Genomic DNA, 19356 nt, shown 5'->3' with positions numbered 1-19356 from the left:
ACTCTACAATTCTATGAAACGTGATTTATGCAGTTGAGAAATAGGGTGGATCGGGGCTGCTTAAACACTCCCCCCACCAATTGATTATCCTGAAGTTTCTCCTGAAACTTGCTTCCCAGATTCTTTTATCACTGTGGGGCTTTGAGTCCATGCTTAACCTCAAACCCTTCAAGGAAAAATCAGTTAGAGGTAGTTCAAGGGGGAAACATAAGGTGAGCAAAGCATCTCCCCACCACCACCCATTTCTTCACTGCAAATCACTTCCCAATACAATTTGAAGCAGAGAAGTGGACTAATATTATATATAGCTCCATTGTAATGTGTAGATTGTCTTTCACTGGGAAATGGGTTTAGGAGCTGGGAGATCTGAGGGCTAGAGAGCTATGGAATAGTTAGTGAGATTTGGGGTAATGTTTGAACCAAGGTAAAGTCCTGAGGACAGAAGGAGGTCTATGCTCTCGGTGGAAAGGAGGACACAGAAGTGAAAAGAACTAAATTTTGCATGTTCATAAAGGTTTGTTGTTGTTGTTGTTGTTGTTGTTGAGTCGTTTAGTCGTGTCCGACTCTTTGTGACCCCATGGACCATAGCACGCCAGGCACTCCTGTCTTCCACAGCCTCCCGCAGTTTGGTCAAACTCATGTTCGTAGCTTCGAGAACACTGTCCAACCATCTCATCCTCTGTCGTACCCTTCTCCTTGTGCCCTCCATCTTTCCCAACTTCAGGGTCTTTTCCAGGGAGTCTTCTCTTCTCATGAGGTGGCCAAAGTATTGGAGCCTCAGCTTCACGATCTGTCCTTCCAGTGAGCACTCAGGGCTGATTTCCTTCAGAATGGATAGGTTTGATCTTATTGCAGTCCATGGGACTCTCAAGAGTCTCCTCCAGCACCATAATTCAAAAGCATCAATTCTTCAGTGATCAGCCTTCTTTATGGTACAGCTCTCACTTCCATACATCACTCCTAGGAAAACCATAGCTTTAACTATACGGACCTTTGTCGGCAAGGTGATGTCTCTGCTTTTTAAGATCCTGTCTAGGTTTGTCATTGCTTTTCTCCCAAGAAGCAGGTGTCTTTTAATTTCGTGACTGCTGTCACCATCTGCAGTGATCAAGGAGCCCAAGAAGGTAAAATCTCTCACTGCCTCCATTTCTTCCCCTTCTATTTGCCAGGAGGTGATGGGACCAGTGGCCATGATCTTGTTTTTTTTTTGATGTTGAGCTTCAGACCATCTTTTGTGCTCTCCTCTTTCACCCGCATTAAAAGGTTTTTAAATTCCTCCTCACTTTCTGCCATCAAGGTTGTGTCATCTGCATATCTGAGGTTGTTGATATTTCTTTCGGGCAATCTTAATTCCGGTTTGGGATTCATCCAGTCCAGCCTTTCGCATGATGAATTCTGCATATAAGTTAAATAAGCAGGGAGACAATATACAGCCTTGGCGTACTCCTTTCCAATTTTGAACCAATCAGTTATTCCGTATCCAGTTCTAACTGTAGCTTCTTGTCCCACATAGAGATTTCTCAGGAGACAGATCAGGCACTCTCATTTCTTTAAGAGCTTGCCATAGTTTGCTGTGGTCGACACAGTCAAATGCTTTTGCGTAGTTAATGAAGCAGAAGTAGATGTTTTTCTGGATCTCTCTAGCTTTCTCTATAATCCAGCGCATGTTTGCAATTTGGTCTCTGGTTCCTCTGCCCCTACGAAATCCAGCTTCTGGGAGTTCTCGGTCCACATACTACTTAAGCCTGCCTTGTAGAATTTTAAGCATAACCTTGCTAGCGTGTGAAATGAGCGCAATTGTGCGGTAGTTGGAGCATTCTTTGGCACTGCCCTTCTTTGGAATTGGGATGTAGACTGATCTTCTCCAATCTTCTGGCCACTGCTGAGTTTTCCAAACTTGCTGGCACATTGAGTGTAGCACCTTAACAGCATCAACTTTTAAAATTTTAAATAGTTCAGCTGGAATATCATCACTTCCACTGGACTTGTTATTAGCAGTGCTTTCTAAGGCCCATTTGACTTCACTCTCCAAGATGTCTGGCTCAAGGTCAGCAACCACACTACCTGGGGTGTACGAGACCTCCATCTCTTTCTGGTGTAATTCCTCTGTGTATTCTTGCCACCTCTTCCTGATGTCTTCTGCTTCTGTTAGGTCCTTTCCATTTTTGTCCTTTATTATTGTAATGTTTGTACAAAATATTCCTTACATATCTCCAATTTTCTTGTACAGTTCTCTGGTTTTCCCCCTTCTGTTGTTTTCCTCTATTTCTTTGCATTGCTCGTTTAAGAAGGCCTTCTTGCCTCTCCTTGCTATTTCTTGGAAATCTGCATACAATTTCCTGTACCTTTCACTATATTCCTCGCATTTTGCTTGCCTTCTCTCCCCCGCTATTTGTAAGGCCTCATGGGACAGCCACTTTGGTTTCTTGCATTTTCTTTTCATTGGGATGGTTTTTGTTGCTGCCTGTATAATGTTACGAGCCTCCATCCATAGTTCTTCAGGCACTCTGTCCACCAAATCTAAATCCTTAAACCTGTTCCTCACTTCCACTGTGTATTCATAAGGGATTTGATTTAGATTGTATCTTACTGGCCCAATGGTTTTTCCTACTTTCTTCAGTTTAAGCTGGAATTTTGCTAGAAGAAGCTGATGATCTGAGTTACAGTCAGCTCCAGGTCTTGTTTTTGCTGACTGTATAGAACTTCTCCATCTTTGGCTGCAGAGAATATAATCAATCTGATTTCAATGCTGCCCATCTGGTGATGTTCATGTGTAGAGTCATCTCTTGTGTTGTTGGAAAAGAGTGTTTGTGATGACCAGCTTGTTCTCTTGACAGAACTCTATTAGCCTTTGCCCTGCTTCGTTTTGAACTCCAAGGCCAAACTTGCCAGTTGTTCCTTTTATCTCTCGACTACCTACTTTAGCATGCCAATTCCCTACAATGAGAAGAACATCCTTCTTTGGTGTCATTTCTAGAAGGTATTGTAAGTCTTCATAGAATTGGTCAATTTCAGTTTATAGTTTATTCAGCACCGATAGTTGGTGCATAAACTTGGATTACTGTGATGTTAAAAGGTCTGCCTTGGATTCGTATCGAGATCATTCTATCATTTTTGAGATTGCATCCCAGTACAGCTGTCACCACCCATTTCTTCTACGAGATTCTTGCCCACAGTAGTAGACATGATGGTAATCCGAACTGAATTTGCCCATTCTCTTCCATTTTAGTTCACTGATGCCATCTCCTTTTTGACCACCTCCAGCTTACCAAGGTTCATGGTTCTTACATTCCAGGTTCCTATACAATATTTTTCTTTACAGCATCGGACTTTCCTTTCGCTTCCAGGCATATCCGCAACTGAGCGACCTTTCGGCTTTGGCCCAGCTGCTTCATCAGCTCTGAATCTACTTGTACTTGTCCTCCGCTCTTCCTCAGTAGCATTTTGTACACCTTCTGACCCGAGGGGCTCATCTTCCCAGCGTCAAAACTTTTATATGTCTGTTGTCTTTGTCCATGGAGACTTTTTGGCAGGGATACTGGAGTGGCTTGCCAGTTCCTGCTCCAGGTGGATCACATTTAGTCAAAACTCCCCACTATGACCTGTCCATCTTAGGTGGCCATGCATGGCATAGCTCATAACTTTTCTGAGTTATTCAAACCCCTTCGCCACAACAAGGCAGTGATCCATGAAAGTGTCATAAAGACTAGTGCCTTTTAAATTTCTGGCCACCTCAGCTCCTGGAAACCAGCACCCCCTGGCCAGCCCCAGAGGCACCATTCACATGAGGAGCCTGTAGCCAGGGCTGCTGCAACAAACAGCCACACAAGCTTTGGGAGGCAGAAAAGCAAGAGGGCACCAGAGGAGGTAGGGAAGGAAAGAGGGACAGAGTCTAGTGTTGCCCGCAGCACCCCTGACTATCATTCAAGGCACCCCAGGGTGCCATGGCACACTGGTTGAAAACCCCTGAGTTAGAGCAATGCTTTGACTTGGGAGAAGGCAGCTTCCAATGCAAATGTCCTTCTTTCCTCAACAATTGTTTTGAATACAGCCTGTACTCTTGCACATCAGTCTTATGCCTTCTAATTAGGAAGAGATGCATTGTGCAAAGTAACCTTTACATTGTTTAGGATATTTAACATAGTTTATGAACAACTGTGGATGGATACCTTCTCACCAGGAGCCCCGGGGAAGCCAATTCCTGGAAGCCCAGCCTGCCCTTTTTCACCTTTCACACCTTTTGCTCCAGGTAACCCATGTTTCCCTGCCTCACCAGGAAGGCCTTGCACACCCTTTTCTCCTGATGGTCCTAAAAATAAAAGTTTGGATTATATTATATTTTTCTTTCTTAAAAGTAACATAATGTGTTTAAAACTACTCTGAACATTTTGGTTGGTGGAAAATCAGCTGATGCATAATTCCAAATGGCCAAAGTTAATATTACCTGGGAGACCCATTTCTCCTATGGACCCCTTCTGTCCAGGAGCTCCTGGTTCACCCTGGTATCCTGGAGGGCCTTGGTCCCCTTTTGGCCCTAAAATGGAAAGGGGATATTAAAAAATATATCGAACTGCATGACTCATTAAAATACAATGTAAGGTGCCTGCTAGATTATGAAAGAGCCCAGCAATGCTAAGAAAGTAGAACTGTAATTAGTAGTCACTCCCAGAGGCTTCACATTAGTGATGAAAAGAAAGTCAGGGTTTCATACCTGCTTGTCCAGGTAGACCAGGCTCCCCATCCTTCCCTGCCATTCCTGGTGTGCCAGGGTCCCCTGCAGTTCCCTTCTCTCCTAATGGTCCCAGTTGTCCTAGAAAGCATAAAAATGTTGCTTCATGATGGTTCTCTTTCCACCACATCTGAAGTTGTGTGAGAGAATCACTCTGAGAATAGCATAACAAATCAGTTGATATGAATTTAGTTATTCTACTACTATAATAAACAAATAAATCAAGAGTTTATACAGAATACAGAACTGAACTACAGCTTGACCTCATTAGGATTTAAATCTAAATTTCAGTTTTCAACACTAATACTGAGCAACAAAACATGTGAAATGGCAGCAGAGGCACAAGTATCTCTAAGTATGTCATTATTAGGCAGAGTATCAGTTATAAAAATGAGTGTTTTACCAAGAATGATATATCTCTTCCAAAATTTACCAATATTAGGAGGCGCAAGATGTTTTAAATATTGGAAAAAGGACATATCAAAATTTATATGGAATGGCAAAAAACTAAGAATAAAGTACAAATTATTGATAGATAAAAAGGAGAGACGAGGGTTCAATCTGCCAGATATGGAATTATATCACAATGTGGCCAGTTTAACGTGGATAAAGAAATGGATAGAACTAAAAAATACCGATGTGTTGGATTTAGAAGGAGTGAGCTTAGGTTTTGAATGGCACGCATATTTGTTGGAAGAAAAAATGAAGGTACACAGTAATTTCATGAATAGCATCATAAGAAAATGTTGTTGTTGCTGTTGTTTAGTTGTTTAGTTGTGTCCGACTCTTTGTGACCCCATGGAACAGAGCACGCCAGGCACTCCTGTCTTCCACTGCCTCCCGCAGTTTGGTCAGACTCATGTTGGTGGCTTCGAGAACACTGTCCAACCATCTCGTCCTCTGTCGTCCCCTTCAGGGTCTTTTCCAGGGAGTCTTCTCTTCTCATGAGGTGGCCAAAGTATTGGAGCCTCAGCTTCAGGATCTGTCCTTCCAGTGAGCTCTCAGGGCTGATTTCCTTCAGAATGGATAGGTTTGATCTTCATGTTATTCTCCTCCAGCACCATAATTCAAAAGCATCAATTCTTCGGCGATCAGCCTTCTTTATGGTCCAGCTCTCACTTCCAAACTAGTAGTACATGTGAAACTAGTAGTACATTTACATGTGAAACTAGTAGTACATGTGAAAAGGATCTGGGGGACACAAGCTTAACATGAGTCAACACTGTGATGCAGCAGCAAAAAAAGCTAATGCTATTTTAGGCTGCCTCAACAGAAGTTGAGTGTCCCGATCAAGGAAAGTCATTGTACCACTCTATTCTGCCTTGGTCAGACCACATCTGGAATACTGTGTCCAGTTCTGGGCACCACAATTTAAGATTGATAAAAGTGTGTGTAGAAGAGAACAACTAGGATGATCAAGGATCTGCAAACCTGAAGGAGCCTGGGTATGTTTAGCCTGGAAAAGGGGAGACTGAGAGGAGATATGATAGCCATCTTCCAATATCTTAAGGGTTGTCACATGCAAGATGGAACAAGCTTGTTTTCTCCTGCTCCGGAGGGCAGGACTAGAACCAATGGATTCAAGGTACAAGAAAGGAGATTCTAACTAAATATCAGGAATAACTTTCTGATGGCAAGTGCTGTTTGACAGTGGAAAAAGACTCCCCTGGAGGGTGGTGGACTGTCTTTTCTCAGAAGTTTTTAAGCAGATGTTGGATGGCCCTCTGTCATGGATGCTTCATTGGAGATTCCTGCATTGCAGGCAGCTAGACTAGATGACCCTCAGGTCTACAAGTCTATGGTTCAATGAAGTCTAGAAGAGCCTTTTTCAGGACTGAGGAAATAAAATCATGACCACCAATGAAAACTATAACTTTTTGTGGTCACCTTTCCCCACCCCGCAAGTGTCCCTTGGAATGGGACATCCTGGGAAATTTAAAGCTGCAGCCACCACCCAGAACTTCAATAAACCTGAAAATATTTGGTCACTTTTAAAAACTAATTTTTAGTAAAGTTTTCACAATAAAACAAACAATCTAGAACAATTAGAATAAAAAAGACAAGAGAGGATAGGAGAACAAGAAAACAAATAAAAGGGGAGGACAAAGAGACAAAACATCAAAGAGAAAAAAACACCTCTGTCTGCCGGTTGCATCAGAAAAGGATGATTTAAGACATTCAGTCCATGTTAGTATGCATGTTACTCACTTTCTGTTAGACCATATGCAAAGATAAGAAGAGTATTTTTCTGGTAAAGGAGCTAGCAAACCTCCTTGAGGTTCTTTTTTATTTCTTTATTCTGCAGGAGTGCCTGCAAACCTCAGCTGGTTTTTGAGGCAAGCCAAACTTTGAGGGAGGGGGTTCAGTGCATCAAAATATGTTCAAAATAGAAGAGAAGTCACATGCAAAAGGCAGGTGCTATTTAATTTTACAGACCTTTACTTCCTTTATCTCCTTTTTGGCCTTTCATGCTTTCCATGTCCACATGATCCATTTTTCCTGGCTCTCCTCGTAGACCAGCTTCACCCTTTTCACCCTTTGAGCCAGGATCACCTCTGAGCCCCACAGCTCCAGGAAAACCCCTGTCACCTGCAAAAAGCATGTGTTAATTGAGCACAATAAGCCTTCCCTCCCAAAGCACAGAAAAAACAGGATTTACTTCCAAGCTTTGCACAGTGACAGAAAAAGGTAATCCGTTCTACAAGTACTGAATTCAGGAACAGGCTACAAAACAAAATTTGGGAGAGCAATTATGTGGCTCCAGGTGATTGCCGGGAGGGTGGGTGGCTCTGTCCACCAATCAAAGGTGCCTGCAAAGGGCTGCCTGCTTCTGGCCCTGGCCCTGTAACAATATCCAGTTCTGTATCCCTGTGCTAGGAGGTACACATAAACTGCAACATTTTTCTGTACCTCCTACTTGTAAGAAGATTGCAGAGTGATGGAATTAAACCAGGGGTGGAGAACTTTTTCCAGCTGGCAAGCTGGATCCTGGTGTAAGGCAATTTTCCTTTGTAGTTCAATCTGCAAAGTAAGATCCAAACAGAGCTTGAAGCCAGTGCTGGTCAGCTGATAGGCTTTGGCAGGAGTCAGGTGCACTATGGTGTTCCTCATGAGGAACTCTGCAGCGCAGCCAATCCCAGCAAGCTTGCTGTTACAGCATCCTTTGCCAAGGAACAATCCAGAGCATACTTAAAAGATCCCGATTGCTTGTTGGCAGCCTGTCCCACACCTGATGATGTCAGTTGTGGAGAAGGAGGGTATTCAGGGACAAAGGGGCACAAGCTGGGAGTTAATCTACAAATTGCTCTTACCTTTTTCACCTGGAGCTCCAGAAGATCCTGAAGGACCAGGAGGACCCTGGCTTCCAGGTGTGCCCATAACTCCCATTTCTCCTTTAATTCCTAAACCCAAATTAGAACAACGGTTTACATTTCTGTGACTTTTCTAATACATTTCAATTTCACTATAATAGTTCTGCCCGGAAGGCTTTATTGCTGAGCTCAGACCAGTTCCATGTATCTATGTGACAATCATCTTAACTATGTGTTCTATTCCCAGTAAATATTGCATGATCTCATATACTGACATAGTTTTCATTGAATTTTTTCTTGTGTTAAAAAAATAAACAACACTAGACAATATAAAGTACTGTACATATAGTGTCTCCACTTTCAATTCCTAGTCTTTCCCACAGTTTGTTAATGTCATGGACATCTTATGGCTGAGAGAAGAGGGGGTATTGTTTTATCATTCTACTAGCTGTACCCTGTCACGCATTGCTGTGCCCCCCCATCCCCCGGCACATCCCTGTGACTGTTTCGACCCCATTCCTGTACCCCCTCCTCCACCCACCCTCGGGTCATCCCTGTGATTCCCCCCACCCCGGCCCGATTCATGAAGCGTCCCAAACCCGTCCTGTCCCCACCCCCAGCCCAGGCGAGCCCCTATCTCCGGGATGGTTCTCGGGGAGTGGTGAGGTCTCCGTGGGCCCCCTCCTCCCCCCACCCATCGGCTCATCCCTGTGACTCCCCCACCCCACCTCTCACCATTGTATTAACTACAGCCTCTTTGTATCTCCCTCACTTCCATTAATCCTATTCTATTATATGCTTATTCTTTAAAAAAAATTTAAATTTCTTCCAGTCTTCTTCCACTGCTTCTTCACTCCCGTCCCGAAGTCTCCCGGTCAACTCAGCCAGTTCCATATATTCAATCAACTTCTTCTGCCATTCATCCACTGTTGTTAATTCTTCATTCTTCCAATTCTTTGCAATTAAAATTATTGCAGCTATTGTGGCATACAGAAAAAAGGTAACACCCTTCCTAGGTATTTCATCTCCAATTATCCCAAGTAAGAAGGCTTCTGGTTTCTTAACAAATGTGTTTTTCAACACTTTTTTCAATTCATTGTAAATCTTTTCCCAGAAGTCTCTCACTTCTGTCTCTCACCACATGTGGAAGAAAGTTCCTCCTTGGTTTTTACATTTCCAACATTTATTATCTTGTTTATGATAAATCTTAGCTAACTTTACCGGGATCAAATACCATCTATACATCATTTTCATCAAATTTTCTCTCAAAACTGTACACACGGTAAATTTCATACTTTGCTTCCACAACCTTTCCCAATCTTCCACCCAATCTCTCCTGCTGTGTGTGCCCACAGGCCCTGCCCCTGCCTCTCTCCACCTGGTCTAGGGCGGGGCCTGGAGGGCCTCATAAGGACTGCCGCCGCTGCTCCGCTCTGCTGCTGGTAGTGCCCAGGGGAACTTAAAACTGCACAGAGTTCTTTTTAAAATGCTTTTAAAAGAATTTTTTATGTTTTTATTTTCTTTGGGGTGGTAGGTGGGAGGGATTTTCAGTTGGGTGTGGTGTTTCTGTTAAATTCTGGTGTATTGTAATTTTTATTGTTTTTGGTTTTATTGTTTTATTGTGTTTTTAGTGTTTTTCTTTTGTTCCATTCTGTGAGGGACAGGGGATATCGCGAAGTCCCTCCCCTCCTGAGTTCAAGCCCGTCCCCGAGCAAAGGGGAAAGCAGGGAGAGTTCCGATTCCAGTGGGGAAGCAGGAAGTCGTGTCCGAGGCTCAGGCAAGGTAGAGGAGCCAGGGTCCCAGGTGGGACAGGAAGGGGCAAGCAAGGGGGGAAGACCCATCCCCCCAACTCCAGAATTACGCAGGAAGAGGAGGGGCAAGAGGATGGGTCTGCCAAAGCTTTTGTGTTGGAGAAAGACGCGCCAAAAGCCATTAGGAGGTTCTGAAACCGACTGACCACATCACTCCGTGTAAATAGCAATGACTTGAGCACTGTAAATACGCAGCACCAATAAAAGAATAAAATGCAGAGCTGCTTGGTGTCGTTACTCTGAAGTAGTCCACTCCGGCCACCGTGACACATTCTTTGCTGTTTTTACAGAGGTTTTATATTGTTTTTAAGGGGAGGGGTCAGGGCTGCCCGGGAGGGGGTCCCAGCAAGCAAAATGGCTGGGGAAGATTCCACAGGGGGGGATGCACTGGGACAACTGATCTCAGTGGTCACGGGTAGGAGGAGGAGTTACGCTAAGACCAGACCATGTCATTACCGAGGAGGCAGACTTAGTCGTTGTCTGAGGACTATCTCTGCCTCCGGGTCTGGTCCTGACCGGACGGATATTGAAATCAGCAAGGGATACCCACATGACCTGAAGGTGCTGCTGTGCAATGCCAGGTCGATGATGAATAAGACCACTGCCATTCACGACCTGATTGTGGATGGAGGATTTGACCTGGCATGTGTGACAGAGACCTGGTTGGATGAAGCCGATGGGCCCGTTCTTGGCGCTGCTTGTCCACCAGGTTTCTCTTATGCACAGCAACCCAGGCCATCTGGGCGGGGAGGGGGGGTTGCAGTGATTTTTAGGAAGTCATTAGTTTGCACCAGGCGTCCTATTGGTAAGACTGAGTTTTCTGAGTGCATGTTCTGGAAGTTGGGCAATAGGGGCAGTACAGGATTCCTTTTGTTGTACCGACCTCCCTGCTGCACCAAGGATTCCCTGCCCGAGCTGCTTCAGGTCATGTCGGATGTGCTCCTGGAGACACCTAGCTTGGTTGTCTTAGGGGATTTTAACATCCATGCCGACACGACCTTACAAGGAGCCGCTCAGGACTTCGTGGAAAGCATGGCCACCATGGGGCTGTCCCTGAATAAGTCTGGCCCAACTCATAGCCGCGGACATGCCTTGGACTTGGTGTTTACCTCTATGGATGTTGGTGATCTGACATTAAGTAAAAGCGAAACAAAAGAAGTGCCATGGTCAGATCACTTTCTGGTGCAACTGGACTTCTCCGCAACCCTTCCCCTCTGCAGGGAGGTGGGACCGATTTGGATGGTCCGCCCCCGCTACTTAATGGATCCAATTGGCTGATTCCCTGGTGGCCCGCTGGAATGTGGAGTTAACCAGCGCTATTGACTGTCTGGCCCCGAAGCGCCCTCTCAGATTGCATGGAGCCCGGACAGCCCCGTGGTTTTCCCCGGCGCTCAGGGCGATGAAACAGTCGTTGAGACGGCTAGAGCGCCGGTGGCGGAAAACTCATTTTGAATCAGACCGGACACGGGCTAGAGCTCAAGTTCGAGCCTACCAAGTGGCAATGGCGACGGCGAAGAGGACCTTCTTCACCGTCTCCATCGCATCTGCAGAAAACAGCAGCAGTAGACTCTTCCAGGTGGTTCGCAATTTAGCGGAACCATCTGCTCCATCCGGGCCCAGTACGGGCCACATGATCTCCTGCAATGATTTTGCAAAGCTTTTTGCAGATAAAGTCGCTCAGATTCGGGAAGAGGTAGACTCCACAGTGGGAGCAGGGCCGGGGCGGGAGAGTGCTGGAGCCCTGTCTAGTCAAGTTTTGTGGGATCAATTTCAATCTGTTACCTCCGAGGATGTGGACAGGCTGCTTGGGCGAGTGAAACCAACCACCTGTCTCCTTGATCCTTGACCATCCTGGCTTATAAAAGCTAGCCGGGAAGGGCTGGGCGATGGGCTTCGCGGGTTGGTAAATGCTTCTCTCCATGAGGGAGCCTTCCCAGACCCGCTGAAAGAGGCGGTTATTACACCGCTTCTTAAAAAACCATCTTTAGATCCGGCCAATATGGCCAACTATCGCCCAGTCTCAAATCTTCCATTCTTGGGCAAGGTGATTGAGCGAGTGGTTGCTGAACAACTCCAGGCACGCCTGGAAGAAGCGGACCATTTGGATCCCTTCCAGTCAGGATTCAGGCCTCATCATGGGACTGAAACTGGTCGATGATCTCCGGCGGGCTAGGGACAAAGGTGAGAGCTGTTTCCTTGTTCTGCTGGATCTCTCAGCGGCTTTTGAGATCATCAGGGGGTTTGGGCTGGGTGTCCATCAGTATGCTGATGATACCCAGCTCTACCTCTCTTTTAAATCAGAACCAGTGAAGGCGGTGAAGGTCCTGTGTGAGTGTCTGGAGGAGGTTGGAGGATGGATGGTGGCTAACAGATTGAGATTGAATCCTGACAAGACAGAAGTACTGTTTGTGGGGGACAGGAGGCGGGCGGGTGTGGAGGACTCCCTGGTCCTGAATGGGGTAACTGTGCCCCTGAAAGACCAGGTGTGCAGCCTGGGAGTCATTTTAGACTCACAGCTGTCCATGGAGGCACAGGCCCACTGACTGTCTCTCCAGAGTGGTGCATGCTCTAGTTATCTCTCGCTTGGACTACTGCAATGCGCTCTACGTGGGGCTGCCTTTGAAGGTGACCCGGAAACTACAACTAATCCAGAATGCGGCAGCTAGACTGGTGACTGGGAGCGGCCGCCGAGACCACATAACACCGGTCCTGAAAGACCTACATTGGCTCCCAGTACGTTTCCGAGCACAATTCAGTGTTGGTGTTGACCTTTAAAGCCCTAAACGGCCTTGGTATACCTGAAGGAGTGTCTCCACCCCCATCGTTCTGCCCGGACACTGAGGTCCAGCTCCGAGGGCCTTCTGGCGGTTCCCTCGCTACGAGAAGCCAAGTTACAGGGAACCAGGCAGAGGGCCTTCTCGGTAGTGGCACCCACCCTGTGGAATGCCCTCCCACTAGAGGTCAAAGAGAACAACAATTACCAGACCTTTAGAAGGCATCTCAAGTCAGCCCTGTTTAGGGAAGCTTTTAATGTCTGATGGATTTCTGTATTTTACTGTTTTGTTGGAAGCCGCGCAGAGTGGCTGGGGGAACCCGGCCAGATGGGCGGGGTATAAATAATATATTATTATTATTATTATTATTATTATTATTATTATTATATTATGCCCTACATCATATGCCCATTTAATAATTACCAATTTTGTTTGTTCATCTTTCGTATGCCATTCCAACAATAAATTATACATTTTTGACAAATTTTTACTTTTTGATTCTAACAATTCCATCTCCAATTTTGACTTTTTCATTTGAAAACCAACTTTTTAATCCATTTTATCCATTTCATTAATTTGATAATATTGAAACCAATCATTTACTTTACTCTTCAACACTTCATATGATTTTAACTTCATCTCTTTCCTCAACCAATAAATCACTGTATTTTAGCCACTTTGTTGACATATTCAATCTTTTATGTGCCTTCGCTTCTGCTGGTGAAATCCACCTGGGCGTTTTTGTTTCCAACAAATCTTTATACCTATTCCATACATAATACAGAGATTTTCTAATAATATGACTTTTAAAGCCTTTATGAACCTTCACTTTGTCATACTATAAATATGCATGCCAACCAAAAACATTATCATATACTTCCAAGTCAAGTATATCATCATTGTCTAGCAAAAACCATTCTTTCAACCAACAAAAAGCTGCTGCTTCAAAATATAACTTCAAATCTGGCAGGGAGAAACCGCCTCTTTCTTTAGCATCTCTTAAATGTTTATACTTAATTCTTGACCTTTTCCGTTTAGCAGTGCTTTCTAAGGCCCATTTGACTTCACTCTCCAGGATGTCTGGCTCAAGGTCAGCAACCACACTACCTGGGGTGTACGAGACCTCCATCTCTTTCTGGTATAATTCCTCTGTGTATTCTTGCCACCTCTTCTCGATGTCTTCTGCTTCTGTTAGGTCCTTTCCACTTTTGTCCTTTATTATGGTAATCTTTGTATGTTCCTTTCATATCTCCAATTTTCTTGAAAAGATCTTTGGTTTTTCCCATTCTGTGGTTTTCCTCTATTTCTTTGCATTGCTCATTTAAGAAGGCCCTCTTGTCTCTCCTTGCTATTTTTTGGAAGTCTGCATTCAATTTCCTGTATCTTTCACTACCTCCCTCACATTTTGCTTGCCTTCGCTCTCCCGCTATTTGTAAGGCCTCATTGGACAGCCACTTTGCTTTCTTGCATTTCCTTTTCATTGGGATGGTTTTCGGTGCTGTCTCCTGTATAATGTTACGAGCCTCCAGCCATAGTTCTTCAGGCACTCTGTCCACCAAATCTAAATCCTTAAACCTGTTCCTCACTTCCACTGTGTATTCATAGGGGATTTGATTTAGATTGTATCTTACTGGCCCAGTGGTTTGTCCTACTTTCTTCAGTTTAAGCTGGAATTTTGCTAGAAGAAGCTGATGATCTGAGTTACAGTCAGCTCCAGGTCTTGTTTTTGCTGACTGTATAGAACTTCTCCATCTTTGGCTGCAGAGAATATAATCAATCTGATTTCGATGCTGCCCATCTGGTGATGTCCATGTGTAGAGTCGTCTCTTGTGTTAATGGAAAAGAGTGTGATGACCAGCTTGTTCTCTTGACAGAACTCTATTAGCCTTTGCCTTGCTTCATTTTGAACTCCAAGGCCAAACTTGCCAGTTGTTCCTTTTATCTCTTGATTCCCTACTTTAGCATTTCTATCCCCTAAAATGAGAAGCACATCCTTTTTTGAGGTCATTTCTAGAAGGTTTTGTAAGTCTTCATAGAACTGGTCAATTTCACTTTCTTCAGCATTGGTAGTTGGTGCATAAACTTGGATTACTGTGATGTTAAAAGGTCTGCCTTGGATTCGTATCAAGATCATTCTATCATTTTTGAGATTGCATCCCAGTACAGCTTTCGCCACTCTTTTGTTGACTATGAGGGCCACTCCATTTCTTTTACGGGATTCTTGCCCACAGTAGTAAATATGATAGTTATCCGAACTGAATTCACTCATTCCCTTCCATTTTAGTTCACTGATGCCCAGGATGTCAATATTTATTCTTGTCATCTCATTTTTGACCACATCCAGCTTACCTCTATCCATGGTTCTTACATTCCAGGTTCCTATGCAATATTTTTCTTTACAGCATCGGACTTTCCTTTTGCTTCCAGGCATATCCGCAACTGAGCGACCTTTTGGCTTTGGCCCAGCCGCTTCATCAGCTCTAAATCTACTTGTACTTGGTCTCCGCTCTTCCTCAGTAGCATGTTGGACGCCTTCCGACCTGAGGGGCTCATCTTCCAGCGTCATAACTTTTATATGCCTGTTGTCTTTGTCCATGGAGTTTTCTTGGCAGGGATACTGGAGTGGCTTGCCAGTTCCTTCTCCAGGTGGATCACATTTAGTCAAAACTCTCCACTATGACCTGTCCATCTTGGGTGGCCCTGCATGGCATAGCTCATAGCTTCTCCGAGTTATTCAAGCCCCTTCGCCACGACAAGGCAGTGATCCGTGAAAGGGATACTGAACATACTAGCAAGAATTCTGCAGAGAGGACCATTTAGGGGCTGCCACAGAGAAAGCCCTGCCATTCCCCACACCTCTGAAGGTGGATGAAGTTTTTTTAAAAAACAACAACAACAACAATGAAACCCACATAAGATTATTTCTGGGTTTTATTATTTGCTGCACATTGGGTTAAATTTGATTTTGAATAGTTATATTTTCTTTAACTAGATTAAAACCATATGTTTTCTTATTGTTTGAAATGACTGGAGCATTGAATGGCAAGATATAAACTATTCAAACAACAGAATAAACCAATAACATTGGAAATATAATTTGTTTGAACTTTGTATATATTTTTTATTCGTATGGGATGCTGAGTGTGCTTATAGTTCCATCGGGATGTGAAGTTTTCACTGAATTTGCCACTTCTTACATGACATTCAGGTTCTAGGATGCCTGCTTTAGAGCAGAAATGTAGGAAGTAGGTAGAAAGAATAGGCATATATGCAAGGTTTTTCCCACTCATATTTATGAATTACACAAGCAGGGTCAGGGAAGAAGGCAGTGTAAAATGGACTACTGTGAATGTACATCTCTTGAACACAGCTTAAAACCTCAAGAGCACTTCACTCTGAAACCCTTTGACTGTGACGAATATAGGACTCCTTTGAGTTATTTATGACTCAATTAGGAGCCACTAAAAACCGCCCGGCACGCTTTCTCTAGCGCCTCTGCTCCGTAGACCCGGGCTGGCAGTGAAAACAAACAGCAGAGTCTTCTTCTTCTCACACACAGCGGAAACTTGTATAGCCGTTGGATAAAAAGCCTCTTAAGAACACACAGAGTCCAAGGTGTTCTAATAACTACTGAAGTTTATTTTACAGAGAAAACAACAAACAACCTGGTGAGCTCGCAGACATCTTGCGACCGTCTCCCAGGCAAAAACGAAACCAACTGATACACACAGAAACACTTCCAGTACATTCTGTAACATGATATCTTCCTCAGTGGTCAGGTGGACAGTACACAGTTAACTCTTTGGTTACTTGTTCCTCCTCACACCCCCTCTCACCTGAACACTGGGGATAGCGGGTATCCAAACTTACCCCAAAACCAACCCTTCACAGAATTCCCCATGCCGTTGGAAACTCAAGGGTTTTGTGAACCCATCTGCTAGGTTCTCTTGGCTTGGACAATACCTCAACTTTACCAAGCCTGCCTGTATGCTCTGACATACGTTTGGGAAGCGGATGTCTAAGTGTTTGGTTCTGGCCTTGAACTGTCCAGACTCTGCCAGTCTCAAAGATGGTTGATTGTCGCCCCAAACAGTGATGGGCTGGCTACAATCACCCCAGATTTCCTGGACCAAACATCTGTAGTACTCCAACTCAGTGCATGTCGCAGACAACGCACAGAATTCGGCTTCCGTGGAAGACATGGCTATTAGGCTTTGCCTGCGCGACCGCCAACCAATCAGGGCATTTCCAAACTTGACTACCAAACCAGTCACTGACTTCCTGTCCTCCTGATTGGCACAATCAGCATCTGCAAAACAAGTGAGTTGTGGCTCACCTTGCGCTGACATTTCCAAACAATACTCTTTGGTCTCCTGCAAATACCTAAGCACTCTCTTAATGCCATTCCAAGCATGCACGCTAGGTTTCGATGCTTCTCTACTGAGCAAATTGACTGCAAAAGCAATATCTGGTCTGCTCCATTGTGACAAATACAACAGACTCCCTAGCGCTGACTGAAACACTTCAGGACTCTCAAACGCTACTTTGTCCTTCACTTGTGACTCTTTCACAAAGTTTGTCTCCATGGGTGTTCTGACCCCTTTACAGTCAGACATTCTGAACTTCTCAAGCAAATGTTCAATCTTGCCTTTCTGACTGAGCAAAAAACTTCCATCCTCAGTTCTGTCTATCTGCACACCTAGATAAACATTCACTGCACCTAGATTCTTGAGTTTGAACCTCTTGCCTAGCTCTTTTGCAAACTTCTGCACTTGCATCTGGCTTTTTGCTAAGCAGATCAGGTCATCTACATAGACAAGCAACAGTTCTTGCTGTTCTCCTTCACCTCTGAGATACAGACAACTGTCAGCTAGACTCTTCCTGAAACCTAGGCTCTTCAAAACAGAATCAAGACATGAATTCCAATTTTTAGCGGATTGCTTCAGACCGTAGATCGACTTGTGCAGCTTCCACACCTGACCTGGCACGTCACTCTCAAACCCTGGAGGAGGCAACATGTACAACTCCTCCTGGAGGTCAGAGTTCAAATAAGCGGTGTCCACATCAAAGTGGTTGACCACTAGGCCTCTCTGCGCTGCAGTCGCTAAAAGCATCCTGAAAGATTCACTCCTCGAAGTCGGACTAAAGACATCTGTGTAGTGGATTCCTTTCTTCTGAGTAAAACCTCTAGCCACTAATCTAGCCTTGTACTGAGGCTCTCCAGTCACTGTGGGTTTCAGCCTGTAGACCCACCTACAACTGACTGCTTTCTTGCCTTCTGGCAACTGTGTTAGACTATACACACCAAGAGATTGCATGGAGTTCAACTCTTTCTCCATTGCAACTTTCCACTTACCAGCTTCCTCTACTGACAACTGTTGCACCTCTTCAAAGCTTTCAGGCTCACACACTGCTAGGTTCGCCCATACATTGACAGCTGAAAACCTTTCAGGTGGTTTACCTTTTGTGGTACGTTTTGAACGCCTTGGTCCCACATCTTCCCCCTCTAAATCCGAACTGCTTGTCTCTGACTGTGGCTCTCTCGGACTAGCAGCACTGTCAAGAGACTTACTACGCTTTGCAGCCCCCTCTGGGCTTGCTTTGGGTGAAGTGGGTGACCTACCACGTTTGCTGTACTTCCCAGGCTTGACCTGGGGTGAAGTCGGTGCGCTTCTGACTACTTGCTTCACTTCCCTAGGAGCTACACCACTTGGACCAGCTGCCTGACCTGGATTTGGTCCTGCAGCACCTGGAACTCCAGCATCAGCCACCTGAGTTTCCTTCCTGGTCAAAACCTGAAGACCAGTCAAGAAGAACTTCGGGGTTAGCATGAATGCATCTCCAGCCCTCTTCACAGAACGTAGCACTCCTGCTAATGTGAACGCGGGTTTGGTCCCCCTCTGCTGGTACAAACCTCCAAGCCTTTGAGTTTGGTTCGTAACCACAGAAGATCATTTTCCTGGATCTTGATCCTCCCTTTCTGCGCTTCTGCTTTGGAATTAGAACCCAAGCCTCACACCCAAAAGTTCTGAAATAGTGCACCTTCGGAACTTTGCCATACAACATGTAGTAGGGTGTGTTTTCCACAACTGAATTAAAAGCGCGGTTTGAACAATAATTCACAAATTTATAAGCCTCCCCCCAAAACTTCTGGGGTAGTCCTGCATCAAACAACGTTGCCTCTACCAGTTCAGACAGTGTTCTAAATTTTCTTTCAGCTAAACCATTCTCTTGTGGACTAAAAGGGGCGGTCTTCCTGTGCCTAATTCCCTTGCTGCGGAAGAACCCTTGTAGTTCTGCACTCAAAAACTCTCCCGCCCTGTCACTCTGAAAACACTGGACAGTGACGGAGAACTGTAGTTCTACTTCGGCTACCCACTCTTGTATCACTCTGGCAGCCTCCCCCTTCTCTTTCAGTGTTATGACCCAAGAAAAATGGCTGAAATCATCCAGAAGACACAAAACATATTTTGAACCACCTAAACTTGACGTAGATATAGGCCCAGAAATATCCATGTGCACTAACTGAAATGGTTTTGTGCTCTTCCTTTCAGACCTAGGATAAGAGCATCTCTTCGTCTTCGCTTTCGCACATGCGCGGCACTGCAGGTGTTTATGGCATGGCTTGAACCTGCAACCTTTGACAAAATCAGGGGCTTTTTTCACATAAGGAAAAGACATGTGACAATATCTTCTGTGCCAAGCATGAATACAATCCTTATGGATAGCGC

General features: G+C 44.8%; 1 protein-coding gene across 1 annotated transcript in view; it reads right to left on the bottom strand.

The window, feature by feature from the left end:
- The window catches only part of COL4A1 (collagen type IV alpha 1 chain), a 170389-nt gene that overhangs the window by 42385 nt on the left and 108648 nt on the right, over window positions 1–19356 (bottom strand). The window contains exons 33-37 of the mRNA XM_035110373.3: window positions 8041–8130; window positions 7166–7318; window positions 4712–4810; window positions 4445–4534; window positions 4170–4309 (exon numbers count right to left, since the gene is read on the bottom strand). Coding sequence (XP_034966264.1) covers window positions 4170–4309; window positions 4445–4534; window positions 4712–4810; window positions 7166–7318; window positions 8041–8130 — 572 coding nt within the window. The remainder of the gene's footprint in view (window positions 1–4169; window positions 4310–4444; window positions 4535–4711; window positions 4811–7165; window positions 7319–8040; window positions 8131–19356) is intronic.

The sequence above is a fragment of the Zootoca vivipara genome, chromosome 3 (genome assembly GCF_965207765.1).
Source record: "Zootoca vivipara chromosome 3, rZooViv2.hap1.1, whole genome shotgun sequence".
In the NCBI taxonomy this organism is placed as follows: Eukaryota; Metazoa; Chordata; class Lepidosauria; order Squamata; family Lacertidae; genus Zootoca; species Zootoca vivipara.
Note: the sequence above shows the minus strand (reverse complement) of the source record. Positions and strands in the feature narration are given on the sequence as shown.